This window comes from Pseudophryne corroboree, chromosome 6 (assembly GCF_028390025.1).
Source record: "Pseudophryne corroboree isolate aPseCor3 chromosome 6, aPseCor3.hap2, whole genome shotgun sequence".
Lineage (NCBI taxonomy): Eukaryota > Metazoa > Chordata > Amphibia > Anura > Myobatrachidae > Pseudophryne > Pseudophryne corroboree.
Window position 1 is genome coordinate 326,973,233 of NC_086449.1, and position 16,738 is coordinate 326,989,970.

The window sequence follows — 16,738 nt, forward strand, 5'->3', positions numbered from 1 at the left end:
TGAAAAATGACAGGAGCTGATTGGTTGGTACTTTATCACCATGCAATTTATCACCCTCCAAGGCTTGATAAATCTGGGCCTAAATATTTTATTTCTCATGTGTCTGGGGGAAATCTGATTGCAAAATCTGGCTTTGAAAAAAATCCTGTCTGCTTTGTTACAGAGGATTTAGGTGTAGGGAACATTTTTCATACATTCACAGACAGAAGAAAAAGACAGCCCTTGTTCACATCTGTCACATGGTCTGACCTGAAGCATAGATCAAATGTCAAAAGTGAGGAAAAGGAAAACATTTTTTATTAATGACCCAATTATCCAGCTAGTTGCTTTGCAATGATTTCTTATGTCTGTATGGTCCAGACATGTCTTGATTGCATTCTTTTGGGGCCCACTTAAGATGTTCATTTTAGCAGCCTTTATATTCATTACATCCTAAACTGATAATATGGTAAATAATGAGAAATAAAGAGCTGCTAGTAGCCACATATGTGCTACTCAGACCCATGTGTTCATTACATTTACATACTTAGCCTAGATAAGTCTAAAGCTTGGAGTCCTGCTGCAGGGCCATACAAAGGCTTTATACTGTTTAGATTGCATGGTGGTTGCATTCCACAGATCTGGTCATTAGATCTGTGGAATTTGCAGTGACCAAGCACAGAGATGTCCTGCAGTTGGCCAGTGTCCAAACACACATGCTAATGTCGTAATCAATCACTCAATTTATTTTTACTGGCCCAGCAATCGTTTTTGTACTTTCATAATTGTTAATTATGAGACTTTTGGTAAAAATGTCTAAATTGACAAATTAAGTAATTGTTCTTATAGTGGGCAGTACAGGTTAGATGGCTTTTTTTCTTTCGGAAATCTTCTTGTAAAATATCTCCCACCAAACTCTCATTTCAGCTGGAAAAAGGACGTTTTTCTTCTTCTCCCTATCTGTAGAAGAGAAAACTGCAGTGAAGTCAACAATATCACTGGGTGAGATGCAGCAAGCTTAAAAATGTGGCCAACCTCTAAAAATGCAGTTTACAGAGGTTTGGCCACGTACCGCATATGCACCAAGCCCCGGAATGCGATAGATTCCAGAGCTTGGATGCGGTGGACAATGTCTTCAGAAACCTATGGGCTTCTATCGCACCTCCCCGGTGAGAGGGGTCCCTCCCAGCACACCTTGCGGCGCTCGTGGCATCCTACACATACGCAGACGAGGCTCCGGGTCCTAAACCTGGAAGTCCTATCATTGCAAAGGACAGCTCTTGTGTTTTTCACCATGTATACGGCGTTGGTAAACGTTGATATGCATGCGGAGAGTGGCGGGAAGCATTGCAAACAAGGGGTCTAATTCAGGCCTGATCGCAGCAGCAAATTTGTTAGCAAATGGGCAAAACCATGGGGGTCATTCCGAGTTGATCACTCGCTAGCAGTTTTTAGCAGTCGTGCAAACGCTAAGCCGCCTCCCACTGGGACAGTATTGTAGCTTAGCAGAAGTGTGAATTAAAGGATCGCAGAGCGACTACAAAAAAATTTGTGCAGTTTTAGAGTAGCTCCAGACCTACTCAGCGCTTGCGATCACTTCAGACTGTTCAGTTCCGGATTTGACGTCACAAACACGTCCTGCGTTCTCCCAGCCACGCCTGCGTTTTTCCTGGCACGCCTGCATTTTTTCAGACACTCCCTGAAAACAGTCAGTTGCCACCCAGAAATGCCCACTTCATGTCAATCACTCTGCGGTCGCCATTGCGACTGAAAAGCTTTGCTAGACCTTGTGTAAAAATACATCGGCCGTTGTGAAAGTAAGTCAGGCTTGCGCACTGCGCCGCATACGCATGTGCACTCCGCCGCATGCGCAGAAGTGCGTTTTTTTTGCATCTTCGCTGCGCAGCAAACAATTTCAGCTAGCGATCAACTCAGAATGACCCCCCATGTGCACTGCAGAGGGGCCAAATATAACATGCAGAGAGAGTTAGATTTGGGTAGGTTGTTTTGTTTCTGTGCAGGGTAAATACTGGCTGCTTTATTTTTACACTGCAATTTAGATTTCAGTTTGAACACACCCCACCCAAATCTATCTCTCTCTGCACATGTTACATCTGCCCCCCCCCCCTGCAGTGCACATGGGCCCTAATTCCGAGTTGTTCGCTCGCTAGCTGCTTTTAGCAGCATTGCACACGCTAAGCCGCCGCCCTCTGGGAGTGTATCTTAGTTTAGCAGAATTGCTAACGAAAGATTCGCAGAATTGCGACTAGAAATTACTTAGCAGTTTCTGAGTAGCTCCAGACTTACTCAGCCATTGCGATCAGTTCAGTCAGTTTCGTTCCTGGTTTGACGTCACAAACACACCCAGCGTTCGCCCAGACACTCCCCCGTTTCTTCAGACACTCCCGCGTTTTTCCCAGAAACGCCAGTGTTTTTTCACACACGCCCAGAAAACGGCCAGTTTCCGCCCAGAAGCACCCACTTCCTGTCAATCACACTACGATCACCATAACGATGAAAAATCCTTGTTATGCCGTGAGTAAAGTAAAATACCTAACTTTTGTGTAAAATAACTAACCGCATGCGCTCTGCGAATCTTGCGCATGCGCAGTAAGCGACTAATCGCAATACAGGTTGAGTATCCCATATCCAAATATTCCGAAATACGGAATATTCCGAAATACGGACTTTTTTTGCGTGAGTGAGATAGTGAAACCTTTGTTTTTTGATGGCTCAATGTACACAAACTTTGTTTAAGACACAAAGTTATTAAAAATATTGTATTAAATGTTCTTCAGGCTGTGTGTATAAGGTGTATATGAAACATAAATGAATTGTGTGAATGTAGACACACTTTGTTTAATGCACAAAGTTATAAAAAAATATTGGCTAAAATTACCTTCAGGCTGTGTGTATAAGGTGTATATGAAACATAAATGCATTCTGTGCTTAGATTTAGGTCCCATCACCATGATATCTCATTATGGTATGCAATTATTCCAAAATACGGAAAAATCCCATATCCAAAATACCTCTGGTCCCAAGCATTTTGGATAAGGGAGACTCAACCTGTATAGCGAAAATCGGCAACGAGCGAACAACTCGGAATGACCACCCATGTGCACTGCAGGTGGGGCAGATATAACATGTGCTGAGAGAGTTAGGTTTGGGTGGGGTGTGTTCAAACTGAAAACCAAATTGCAGTGTAAAACTAAAGCAACCTTAATTTACCCTGTACAGAAACAAAATAACCCACCCAAATCTAACTCTCTCTGCACATGTTATATCTGCCTCCCCTGCAGTGCACATGGTTTTGCCCAACTGCTAACAAATTTGCTGCTGCGTTTTATGGGTGTGTGCGGAAAAACGCTGCCGTTTCTGGTAAAAACGCGGGAGTGTCTGAAGAAACGGGGGAGTGTCTGGGCGAACGCTGGGTGTGTTTGTGACGTCAAACCAGGAACGAAACTGACTGAACTGATCGCAGTGGCTGAGTAAGTCCCGAGCCACTCAGAAACTGCAAAGAAATTTCTATTCGCAATTATGTGAATCTTTCGTTCGCAATTCTGCAAAGCTAAGATTCACTCCCAGTAGGCGGCGGCTTAGCGTGTGCAATGCTGCTAAAAGCAGCTAGCGAGCGAACAACTCGGAATGAGGGCCCTGGTTTTACCCAACTTCTAACAAATTTGTTGCTGCGATCAGCTCTGAATTAGGCCCTATGTTCCAAACTTTTTTCCAAACATTAACACCCGGCCCCTGGCAGAAGCCTCACTTCCCAGTGTGTGGTGTGTTCTGCTGGGGAGCAAGCTAGAGAGGTAACCGTTTGGGAAATGAAACACCCCTGCAGCTTTAGCAGGCTGAGTATGCGTACTGGATATCAGCTTCACTTCAACGAAGTGAAGCTAATTTCCAGGTACTTCATTGGGGGTAGTCTTCACTTTGCCGGCGGTCGGGCTCCCGGCGACCAGCATACCGGTGCCGGAATCCCGACCACCTGCATACCAACGCTTTTTCTCCCTCTTGGGGGTCCACAACCCCCCTGGCGGGAGAGTAGAGTGTGCAACCGTGCCGCAGCGAGCCAGCAAGGGGCTCATTTGCGCTCGCCCAGCTGTTGGTATGCTGGCGGTCGGGATTCCGGCGCCGGTATGCTGGTCGCCGGGAGCCCGGCCGCCGGCATACCATACTACACCCCTTCATTGGGACAGACCATTAGCACAAGGTCTGTCCTGGCATCAAGCTGCATTTAAATAGTGCAAAAATAGTTTGAAGACACGCCGCGAAAACAAGCTGTACTGTACTTTAACAATATTTGCACTTTTTACTTAATACAGCCCTGGCTGTGTGCCAGGATGCATATGGATATGAAATCAATTGTTTTGCAGATAGAAACTCATTTTGAATGTGCTGTGGTTTTTTTTAAACACTAATATTTCTAAAAAGCCTGGAAGTCACCCAACACCCACAGAGACAAATTTTAATAAGCACCCAGGTTCAAAAAGGAGAAAACACATAACTATCAACATGTAAAACAGCGTAAAGCTATGTTAGCTCCACGGCCAGCCTACTGCAAGTCAAATGAAATGAACACAGTCTGGACATCTGGCAAGTGCGTGAAAACAAAAACTGCTGGGGATTTGTATTTACTATTGGTGGGAGGGATCAGGGTAATTACTGCCCAGTGATTGTCTGTCACTTTCAATGTAACGAGGAATGCAGATTGGCATTTAGGCACAATGCAAGTAACCTAAAAGGAATCCAGAAGATTGCTGTTGTAAGTGTACACTAGCAATGCAGGTCTGTCACTCCCATAGTTTTATTTATGTGTATAAGATGCACATAAGATGCACATTTTGAGCAAAATATATGCGCAAAATATATGCTCGGCACTGATGAGTTCCATAAAACCTGGCATGCCAAGAGGCTCTGTTTGGCGATACTGAAACCACAGGAAAAAAAAGACACATCTGTAACTAACCGTCCTAATATCCATGGACAGACCCAGGTCCTAAAACGTTGCCATTTGACGTTGACACTATTTGTCAATACTAGCTAGTTATACAACACAATCCCATTCATCAGCCCTTATCCTTGTCTGCTCTAGCACTGACCTAATGCTATCTGGTCACATACTTGAGTTTGTACGTGTCTAAATATATCCTTAATTTTCACACTAGTAGTAATCATTTCCTTGTTCACTCATAATTTAATTGCAAGCACATATACTGTAATTAGACATGCTTTCCTGGTAATTTACACACCCTGGGGTTTATTTATTAATATTCGTGTTTGTGCCGTTTTTAAGGGAGTTTGATTTCGAATTTTATCGGACGTAATTTACTGCAACTTTTTGAATCTATGGGGGTCATTCCGAGTTGATCGGAGCTGTGCTAAATTTAGCACAGCTACGATCTTCTTACCTGACATGCGGGGGGACACCCAGCACAGGGCAAGCCCGCCTCGCATGTCAGTCCAGCCCCCCCTCGCAGAAGTGCAAAGGCATCGCACAGCGGCGATGCGTTTGCACTGCAAGATTAGCTCCTGGCCAGTGCAGCTTTAGCGTGCTGGCCGGGAGCTACTCATCGCTCCCTGGCCCGCATCGGCTGCGTGTGACGTCAGGCAGCCGCTGCGGCCCGCCCCCTGTTCGGTCCGGCCACGCCTGTGTTGGCCGGACCAAACCCACGAAATGGCAGCTAAACGCCACCATTCCGCCCCCTCCCGCCCAGCGATTGCCTCTGCCTGTCAATCAGGCAGAGGCGATCGTATCCCTGCTACGGCATTCAGCCATCTGGCATGCGCCGGCGCACTACGGCGCCGGCGCATGCACAGCAGAGACCCGTTCGCACAGCTGCGTTAAAACGCAGCGAGCGAACGGGTCAGAATGACCCCCTATATACGGTAATTTACTAAGCTGCCGAGTTTTCTAGTTTTGTATTTTCCGATGTCGATGTGATTCGTATTGTCATAGTAACATAGTAACATAGTATCTAAGGTTGAAAAAAGACAATTGTCCATCGAGTTCAACCTATTTGTGGTCTCCTATGCACGATTATTTTGTATAAAATTTTGACTGATGTTGATGACTGCCGTTACGTTTTAGCCCTCTTTTTTTATAATAACCATAGTGCGTGACTATGCCCCGTAACCCTGGATATCCTTATCCATTAGGAATTTATCTAACCCATTCTTAAAGGTGTTGACTGAGTTAGCCATTACAACTCCCTCAGGCAGGGAATTCCAAACACGTATCGGAGAGTGCCATGACGTGGCGCTCCCTGATTGGCTGGCGGGACCTTCACTGACAGCAGTCACGGGGGGTCCCGCCAGCCGAGGAAAGGGGTTCTATGTGTAAACATGAGACCCCTTTCAGTTCGTGGATCGGGTTATTTTTTTCAACAAGTTCCTGGATTACAAACTTAATGAAGAGGACCGATCTACACAGGATTGTTTGTAAGTATAATTTTTATTCATAGGTACCCCGTGGATTCTACTGGAGAAGAGGACCGAGGGGCTCCGTGTCAACATAGGTAAGTATGTGTGTATGTAAGTGTGCATGTATGTAAATTAAAGTTGTACTGTCACGGTGTGTGTGTTTTGTTTTTATTTGGGTATTTTTTTGTAGTAGAACTACAGGTACCAGCGGGCCCGTTTTCCCCTTGCATGCTGGTACTTGTGGTTCTCAAGTACCGGCTTGCGGGGGAGGCTTGCTGGGACTTATAGTTCTGCTACAAAAAACAATATATATTTTTTTACACAAAAGGCTATCAGCCTCCCATCCACCGCCCACGGATGGGTGGACAGCCTCGGACTTCACCCCTGGTCCTTGCGTGGCTGGAGGGGGGGACCCCTTTATTTAAGGGGTCCCCACTCCTTCAGGGTACCCCGGCCAGGGGTGACTGGTTGGGGATGTAATGCCAGGGCTGCAGGGACCAATATAAAAGTGTCCCCCGGCTGTGGCATTACCTCTCTGGCTAGTGGAGCCCGGTGCTGGTTTCAAACATACGGGGGACCCATACGTCTTTTGTCCCCCGTATTTTGTTGAACCAGGACCGGACGCAGAGACCGGTGCTGTTTGTTTAAATATGGGGGAACCCTATGCCTTTTTTCCCCTGTATTTTTACAACCAGGACCGGCTCAGAGAGCCCGAGGCTGGTTACGCATAGGAGGGGGGACCCCACGCAATTTTTTTTTTTACATTTCGCACCTAAACAGACCCTTTCCCACAGATAAGCATGCACGGATCTCACTGATCCGTGCATGATTATCCAAACACGCCAGGAAAAAGCAGGTCTATTTTTTTTGCTGCTTTTTTTAACGAATCGCAAAAAAATACACCCGCAATTGACCATTCAGAGACAAACACCCAAATACGAATGAATAGTAAATTCCCGTGTTGTATGAACAAACAACCGCATTTGACCGATGGTGTATTCATTCGTATTTCTGATCTCTGCCATGAAAACCATTACGAATAGCCCCAACACTGCCGAGATTTGTGTTTAGTAAATTCCTGTGTTGCCACTTAGAAAAAAAAAAAAAAATCGGACAAAATCAGGACTTTAGTAAATAAACCCTCCTGTGGAGTAAGGTTTGCCTGCAGTGTTCTAATACCCAGATGACTCCTATCCTATACATTACTGTATGTCTAAAAGCTTAAAACCATATCTTAGAACAAATACAACAATTGTTCTTTTCTGCTCTCTCTCTTCATAGGTCTTCAGAGTGGATGTCTTATTCAGTGGCCGCAGACATACTCTGGACCGACGATATAGTGAATTTCATGCACTCCATAAGCTGGTAATTGTCCTTTTTCGTTATACTTGTTTACACAATGGTAACAAACATAATAGCAATACTGTGACACTTACGGGGGAATCCGCATGCAGTTTCTTATATTTATTCATGAAATAGGTAAGACACCAGCACACTGGAATCCAACATGGAGTTATCATTTATCACCAATTAAGACCCTTTAGAAACCATGACAATTGTACAATATATCTATATTTGCTCAAAGGTATAGGTGCAAAGCTGACATACTGAACATCCAAGTAAGCCTTCCAACCACGTCAGTTTTGTTTTTTTGCAGATGGGTGCATCCTAACATGAACTATGACCAAGAGGGACATCCAGGATTCGTGTGAACAGTTGGGATTCTAGGACACGCATATCTTCATATATGATTTACTACATTGACACGCTAGGGTTTATATTTAGTCAGGAGCCAATTAACCTACCACTATATTTTTGGATTGTGGGGGGAAGCCAGAGTACTTGGAGGAAACCCACACAAGCACGAGGAGACTATACAAACTCCACACAGTTAGGGCCAAGCTGGGAACCAAACCAGTGACTTCAGTGCTGTGAAGCAGTAGTGTTAACCCTTACAGCATCCCATGTTTTGGGCGGAGCAATTCTGGTCGAGCCCAAATAGATGGATTCTAGCTGCGTACAGCATCTAAACCATTTGTTAAGTCCTGGTTAGTGCTCCCAAATGGCACAAGCAAAAACGTGTCGCCACCCCATGTCACTTGCGCCCGGATAGAGCAACAAATTGCTCTGTTGGGCGCCCACTAGTGACAGCTGCGGGGTAAACCAATTGAATCCCCTCCCTAAAAATTGCGTAGTTGGTAGGTAGGTGTGTCCACATGTTCTCTTATTTAGATATTGATCCTACATAGCTCTGTATTAGAAAAAGGTCAGTCTTTGAATATAAAGGGTATATAGTCACATTAAATTAAATAGAAAGCCCACAGACCAGAGTAACCGGAACTCTTAGGGCCCCATAGAAACATTTGGAAGGGGTCCCTGTTTCAATGCTTCTAGAGAAACACATCTCAGCAGCAGTTGTTAATTTTATGCCCCATAATAGTAATGCCTTAGTTCATGTCATGTCACATTGCAGGGCTGCCAGTACACATTATGCAATACAGTACCCCCGATTCACATTATGCCACACTATAGGGCCTCCACTTCCTATTGTGCCATATTACAGTGCTCCAGTTCATATTGTGTAATTTTATACCACATTACAAATAGCAGGGCCAGAGGCATATCTAGATATATTGTAGACCCCTAGGCAAAAGTTTGTAAGGGCCTCTATGTACCACGCATGGTGAAAAATTTATAAAACACATGTAACGTTGATAGGCAAGGTGGGCCCCTCTCAGCTCTGGGCCCCATAGCAGCTGCCCTCTCTGCATCTATGGAAGCTATGCTATTGCCCACAAAAAAAAAAAAATTTACACTTGTGACACTCCATAACTTTTACTTACTGGCTTTTGATGAGAAGCCTGGAGAGGAGACGCTGCTACACACTTTGGGAGGAGGGGGGGGGGGGGGGGCAGTGCTTATGTCATTAGGCCTCACCCCTAACATGGGAAAATACCATGATTAGTGGGTTCTCGGTGAGGTGCGGGGCTAAATTGCGTCATTTAGCCCCACCACCTCTATATGGTGCCAGAATTTCCCTGGCAGGTGGGATGGGATGTGGGAGAGCCGCCTACTCTTCTGAGAGTGTGGGGGACTACCTGAAAAATCACATGCAACTTCCAGGACAGTAGGCAAGTATGCTCCGTATTTTTGTTTACAGAACTAAGAAAAAGGATTGGCACAGAAGCTCTGGGGTAGGGTGTGACTCACCACACAATGATCTGCAGGCCTTTATGCTTTATATACTGTATGAGTTCCAGGCATTTCTCCTTTGATCTCCCAACCTGTGAGTGTCATGTTTCTCCTTTATGTGTTAGAGCTGTCATTGTACGTTTCAGCTGTACAGTGTGCATTACTGTATTATGTTCCATTCAGAACAATACTAATAAGATATCAATTTGTTTTTATTGAAGCAATGTATAAGTCATGGTACATTGAACATAATGCATCATAAATACACAAATAGGAGGGCCCAACATTGTGGAGTACAACAGACCAGTTAGGCAAGTGTGTTATATTAATAGATGGACATTCGGTCATTCAGTCACACAAAAGAAAAGAAGCAACATTAATAGGCCCAGTTGATGACAAATAAACAAGTACACATGATCTTATTCCAACCTGATTTAATTGTAACCTATCAAAATAAGTTATGCTCGCCCCCCCCCCCCCCTTCCCCATGACTACAGTGAAATTAGAGGGTCAGCCTCAACCATCTATATATATTTCTTGAGGGATGATCTCATCTTTTGATATAAAACATCATTTTGTCTCTAAATATATTAGATCGTTTTTCCATCCCCTTTTTATGTTAGCAGCGTGCGTTCCACCGGCTTCGGCCGCTGGTACGCACGGGACTTCCTGTTTCTGGCCCCCGGCGTGTGTGGATCGGTTCGGTCCCTCCGGCCCGTCGGGTTGATGCGGATGTGTCTGTTTGGTGGCGGGGGGACTGTGCTCGTGGTGCGGGGACTTTGTCCCCGTGCGGGTGTCGTGCGCTGTGTGTTCGCTGGGGTGTTTGCAGCGTGCGTTCCACCAGGCTTGGCGGTTGGAATGCATGACACTTCCTGTTTCCGGTCCCCCGGCGCATGCAGCGATATTTTGTGTATTCCCTCTGTTGTACTGTTAATATTAATGCATACACAGGCATACTGATTGCCTATTTGGCCTTTTGTGCTGGTGGTAAACGGTTAATCAAGTGGAATAAAGGTTTGGATAATTATTCAGGTGACTTTTTGAGTTGACCCCTCACACCCTTGATACTTCCGGGTCAAGGGGTATTTAAATCCCCTGCTTAGATCCAGTTGGTGCATGCAGCCCTGGTTTGTGCAGTGTTCCACATGATTCTGTGAGTAACTATGTTGGGTTTGTCCCACTGATTAAGTTTGATGTTTGTATAATCCTATAATCTTTTGATTTGGGTTTATTTATTGTTTGTAGCTATGGATTTGATGTGGGAGAACGCTTAACCCAGGGGCTGCCCTATGTGTATCCTCTTGGACCTATAGGTATTTATTGATCGTTGATTATGGCTTTTTTGATATATATTTCTATGCCTCAGATGCACATTGTTTAAACAGTATATATGTGTAATCACAGTGGCTGAATGTCCTTCTTGAGATCCTGCAGCTGTTGACCCTGAGTGGGAGAATGCCTTATCCAGGTGTAGTCTTGTGCACACCTTTCCAGACCCATAGGTATTTATGTGGTAACAAGGTTTGATATATACATTTGATTTTGATACACGTTTTTAATAGAGATATCCTTTGATTACAGCAGTGGTTTGGTTGCAGAGCTGTGATTATATGGACATTCTCCACACTTGGTATACAGCAGTTCAGACATGCAGCCCCATTGGAATGTGCTGATAGAGGTGAGGAGGGGTAGGCCTTGCATGCGTTTTAAGACCAGTGGTGAACACAGGGTGTTATTTTATTCCTCCTTGTAGTCTCACTACTCTGCCACCTGTTCTTGGTATATGAGTTCCTTTTTTCTAAATCTGGTATTATGTAGTAGTTTATGTTGATACAAGCATTGTCGCTAATATTGTTATATATTGGGACCTGGGAGGCTCAGTCATGTTTATGTTCTATTTGTTCTAGATATACTTTTAATTATTCGGCTTCATTATATTATGATTAGATTTGATGATTCATGTATGGCCCTTCTTGAAAAAGATCCTGGTTTTTGGATCGAAACGTCGAAACCTTTGAGGCTACAATAAAAATTTTCTATTGAAGAAATGTATGGACTTTATACACAGTGAGAGTGCACCCTCCACCACGTGGAATTCTCGTCTACATTTGCGGACATTTCGTCTGTCGGGAGCACCCACCATCAGGAACTTTGATGAGAGTGCAGAACCCTCTTGTTTATATATATATATATATATATATATATATATATAAACACATACTAATCAGTGAAAATATGGAATCCTACAAATAAGCACTTAACGATACAAGGTATGCTCTTAGCTGGCACTTTGGTCTACAAGGATCTTGACTTTATATTTCCAAATTCTTAACTATTGATTTTTTAAAATTAGAATCTGAAGTTTTGATATATATTTATATTACATAGTTTGTGGCTGCCACGACTGACTGGCCGATTGCCCAGATACGTCAATCTGAAAATCACTGCCAGTGACTTATGGTTGCTTCAGCATGTGCCATGTGGGTAATCAGACACGGTACTGCCACCAGCAAAGAGGAATATTCAGTGACATGACACTAGGTAGCTCTTTGCTTCTACTTGCATACACAGTTCTTAATATTTTACAAAAAGGTAACATGAGCCACACAGGGTTATAGGTCTAAGAATACAGAATATCAGAACTAGAAGTTAGGTTTTAATTTCAAGAATAACTTCAAAGTTTACAGATACACAAAAGAAGAATTGCAAAGAGTATATATTTATTAAAAAGCGCACACAGATTATAGACAATTTCAAAGAAAGTGAAAAGAATAAAAACACAGTTCAAGGTTCACCTTTGAATGAGCAAAGTTCTGTGGGTAAGGTCTCCCCTGAGAAGAGTTGGGCATCCTCACCGTATGTCTGCCTTAAGTGAATGACACAGGCTGTACAGTTTACATGGTTAGTATGCCCATTCTTTCATGCTTCCTATATCACAGAAAATGGCTGCTTTCTCTTCATAACATGTGGGTAGAGACAGAAAGTCTGAGATTTACTTCCCTGGCAGGGTTGGACTGACACATAGGGGTATAGAGGAACCCCCAAGGGGCCCCAGTGCCTGAGGGTTCACCCTGTCTTTTAGGGATCAGGTTTTAGACTGTGCACTTGATTTATACATTATACATATGTTACATTATACTGCACAGGACTATGGTGTATTCACTACAGTGCATTATTGTCATTAGTCTGCTACATTTTTATGCATGCATTAGCATTATTTACTGTATTTATTTATAAAGGGGCCAAATCATACAATCTCTAATAGTTAGCCAAGCCTCTGTGGTGGGTGGCCACACCCCTAAGCATGGGCCCCTATAACACTACATCTCCGCGGTAGACCCTTTATGTACCAGTCTGACACTGTTCCCTGGTACCAGGTGTGATTGCCGGACCCTTTCTTCAGAATCCTGTCCAACAAATGGGATTGGCACCATGTACAGCGTGAAATATGACATAGTCACAGGATCTCATCTTCTCCTTCTTGCTCTAGTATACTAGTCACACTACTTATACAATACACTGCACATTACTTTTGGCATGCAAATTGCCCCAATGGGACAGTCCCAGGGTCTATGGGGTGGTAACTGATCCGCTGCCTGTTCCGAGAACACATCTGTGAACTCCCAATAGGCCTCCGGAATGAGCTCCTCATCCGACTTGGAAGATGCACGGAGCAGGTAAACAGGAGTGAGACAACTAGAGTGACAAAACGAACTCCAGGACTATATTTGTGACGACTTCCAGTCGACGTGAGGGTTGTGAATTTTAAGCCAAGGTAGACCAAGAACAAGATCGTGAGGCATCTCCGGGATTACTAGAAATTCCAAATGTTCTTGATGCAAAGCTCCGACCTGCAGCTTGATTGGCTCTGTGCGACTTGTAATAAGACCATTAGATATTTTGGTACCATTGATGGCAGTCAACGTTATAGGTCGTTTGACAGACTGTAACTGTAAACCCAGACTCTGAACACAAGAAAGAGAAACAAAATTCCCTGCAGCCCCAGAGTCCAGCAGGGCCTTTACAGGTTTGGTTATAGACTCAGAAAACAGAGACACGGAGAGTAAACAATCCACTGTCGGAGAAGATTTAGATGTAACCCCTAACTTGACTCCTCCGGAACAAGCTAGGCCTGCCCGTTTCCCGGACGGGACTTGCAGAACTTGATAAAGTGATCCGCAGCTCCACAGTAGAGGCAGAGTTTACCCTCACGACGGCGCTGTCGTTCCTCCGGGGACAGCTGGGATCGGTTGATTTGCATGGGTTCGTCCGGACTCGGGGTAACTGTTTGCTTAGGCGGGAGAAGCCGGAATCTGGATCGATCCGACCGACTACGTTCGCCACCTTGTTCCTGCATGCGAAGATCCACCTTGACACAGAGTGAGATCAACTCTTCTAAAGGATCCGGCAGATCCCTAGTGACCAGCTCGTCCTTCAGACGGTTAGAGAGCCCGTTCCAGAAAGCGGCCCTGAGAGCATCATTATTCCAGCGTAGTTCTGAGGCAATGGTCTGGAAGTGAACCACATACTGTCCCACAGAACGGGAGCCTTGACGGACTCGGAGCAGGTCCGAGGAAGCAGCGGTCGTTCTGCCGGGCTCATCAAAAATCCTTTGGAATGACGCAATGAAATTAGTGTAACTGGAAACCAATGGGTCAGATCGTTCCCACAACGGAGACACCCAATCCAACGCTGAACCTTCAAGCAAGAAAATAATGTATGCCACTTTGGACCGATCCGTGGGGAAATTGTGTGAGAGAAGTTCAAAATGCACCTCGCATTGGTTGAGAAAACCACGACAATTCTTTGGATTCCCATTATAGCGAGAGGGAGTGGGAAGCTGAAGGCGTGACCTGGTTCCAGACGAGGATTGAACATTACTGGGGACGACTACTGGAGCGGGTACTGGAGCAGGAGCCGGAACTACTGAAGCCAGGGAGGCCTGAATTTGATCCAGCCGGCCGGATAATTCCTGGAGATACTGCATCACCTGGCTCTGTGCCGCCTCCTGACTCTGAACTCGGGAAGACAAGTTTTGGATGGCGCTTGACTCTGGGTTCCGATCCCCCGGGTCTATGAGGCCTGAGTATACTGTCACTGACCTGAGTTGGGAGTGTTGAGAACTCGGGGGTTCTTCCGATGATAGGGAAGAGGAACCACAGCTGGGCCGGAGCAGGGATGGCCGGATGTAGGTTTTCCTCATGCAGAACTTAGCCGTTGTAACCGACGTGTAATGCTAAAGAATAGTTGTGGCCAAGGCTTGGGGGCGATGCTGAAGTACACAGAAGAATGCGGAACTTGTGAGCGATGCTGAAGAGATGAATGAAGATTTGAGAACGATGTTGAAGCACACAGAAGAATGAAGAACTTGTGAGCGATGCTGAAGATATGAATGAAGATTTGAGAACGATGTTGAAGCACACAGAAGAATGAAGAACTTGTGAGCGATGCTGAAGAGATGAATGAAGATTTGAGAACGATGTTGAAGCACACAGAAGAATGAAGAACTTGTGAGCGATGTTGAAGAAATGAATGAGGATTTGAGATTCAGTGTAACTCTGGAAGTTTGAGAGGCGTTCCACTTAGGAATACCCTGTAATACTGGAAGCACAGGAGGTGTCCCTCTGAGAGATACACTGTAACGCTGGTAACGCAGAGAATGTCCCACTGAGTGATACACTGTAACGCTGGTAGCACAGGAAAGGTTCCACTGAGTGATACACTGTAACGCTGGTAGTACAGGGAAGGTTCCACTGAGTGATACACTGTAACGCTGGTAGCACAGGGAATGTCCCACTGAAAGATACTCTGTAACGCTGGTAGCACAGGGAATGTCCCACTGAAAGATACTCTGTAACGCTGGTAGCACAGGGAATGTCCCACTGAAAGATACTCTGTAACGCTGGAACACAGGAGACGTTCAGCTTGAGAACACACTGAACGCTGCTAGCACTGGTGATCATTGAAAAGACGATACTCAGGCGCCGGGGCTCTGTACAGCGTCTGCCTTTGAATTTCCCGCCCTCTCCCGATTGGCGGAAGGGGCCGATGACGTCACCCGCTCACCACGCTCTCGTGGATGCCGGGCGCAATGGCGGCGCCCACACCCCGGGAACCCGCCGGAGGCAGCGCCAGCAAGACGCGACGACCCGGAGCCCACCGGGGGCGACGACCGCCGGGAGACCCAGCGCACCCGGAGCGGTAAGCGCGGCAGCCGCAGCGCCGCGAGTGTGACACGTTGTTCATATGTCAGCTTATGTAAACCATAATTTCCTGAGTCAAACTGTAATATGGCAGTAATATTAAGTGCAAAGCTTGCCATGTTTTTCGCTTCATATTAGTGCCGCTTTAAATTCCGAGCTCAAACCAGCCAAGAAGTGGTGCTTACCAAAGCTGCCACTTCATAAATCTACCATTTGGAATATCACGGTATGGTTAATAGTGTTGTTGTTTAAGTATCTCTTGAGTGTGGCCTACATTAGGTTTGCCATAATCTCCCTTTAATCCGGGACATCTATGATTTACTCAGGTTCTGTGGCTGATTAAAACCAGGTGAAATGAAGGCTTGAATTTAGCCAGCCACAGAACCTGTGTAAATCATAGATGTCCCGGAATAAAGGGATATTATGGCAAGCCTACCTAATTTGTCCCAACTTTCAGATCTGTAAAGTTGGGAGTTAAGGTCATCAGTACACTTTTATATAGTTATTGGTAATAAAAATAATTGTAAAGAATTGGCATCCCTGCTTTTCTATGCAGTCTTCTTCTCCCTATATGCATAAAACAGTGATAGAATCATGCAAGTCTTCTGTATTATACATGAATGTTGGGCACACATAGCAATGCAGCACGGCTGTGTATGACTTCATTGACTAGTAATAATAAATATGAGCTTGATGCAGGAATTGACAAAGGTATTGAGCAATTTTAAATATAATGGACATCTATATATTGGGAATATTTTGTAACTCTATTATTGCTTTGAAATTAATTAAATGATCTGCATTCATATTAACTGTACAGTGTATACGCAAGGTTATGCTAAAGATGTTTTGTCTCCTTTGTTGGAGACTGTTTTCTTTATTTATATGACCATGAGTCTGGTATCTAACAGCTCCAAGCAAGGGTTATTTACTCCAGT

The 16,738-nt window shown here is 44.9% G+C and overlaps 1 protein-coding gene across 5 annotated transcripts in view; it reads left to right on the plus strand.

Moving 5' to 3' along the window:
• The window catches only part of SNX22 (sorting nexin 22), a 121,628-nt gene that overhangs the window by 50,205 nt on the left and 54,685 nt on the right, over positions 1 to 16,738 (plus strand). Inside the window, exons 1-2 of one of the 5 annotated variants that reach the window (XM_063926345.1) lie at positions 10,838 to 10,910; positions 11,179 to 11,275. In XM_063926345.1, the coding sequence (XP_063782415.1) occupies positions 11,246 to 11,275 (30 nt within the window). In that variant the 5' untranslated portion in view covers positions 10,838 to 10,910; positions 11,179 to 11,245. Of the gene's footprint in view, positions 1 to 7,686; positions 7,771 to 10,837; positions 10,911 to 11,018; positions 11,100 to 11,178; positions 11,276 to 16,738 lie in introns of those variants that run through there. The other 4 variants (XM_063926346.1, XM_063926343.1, XM_063926344.1 and 1 more) reach the window with 4 other exon arrangements.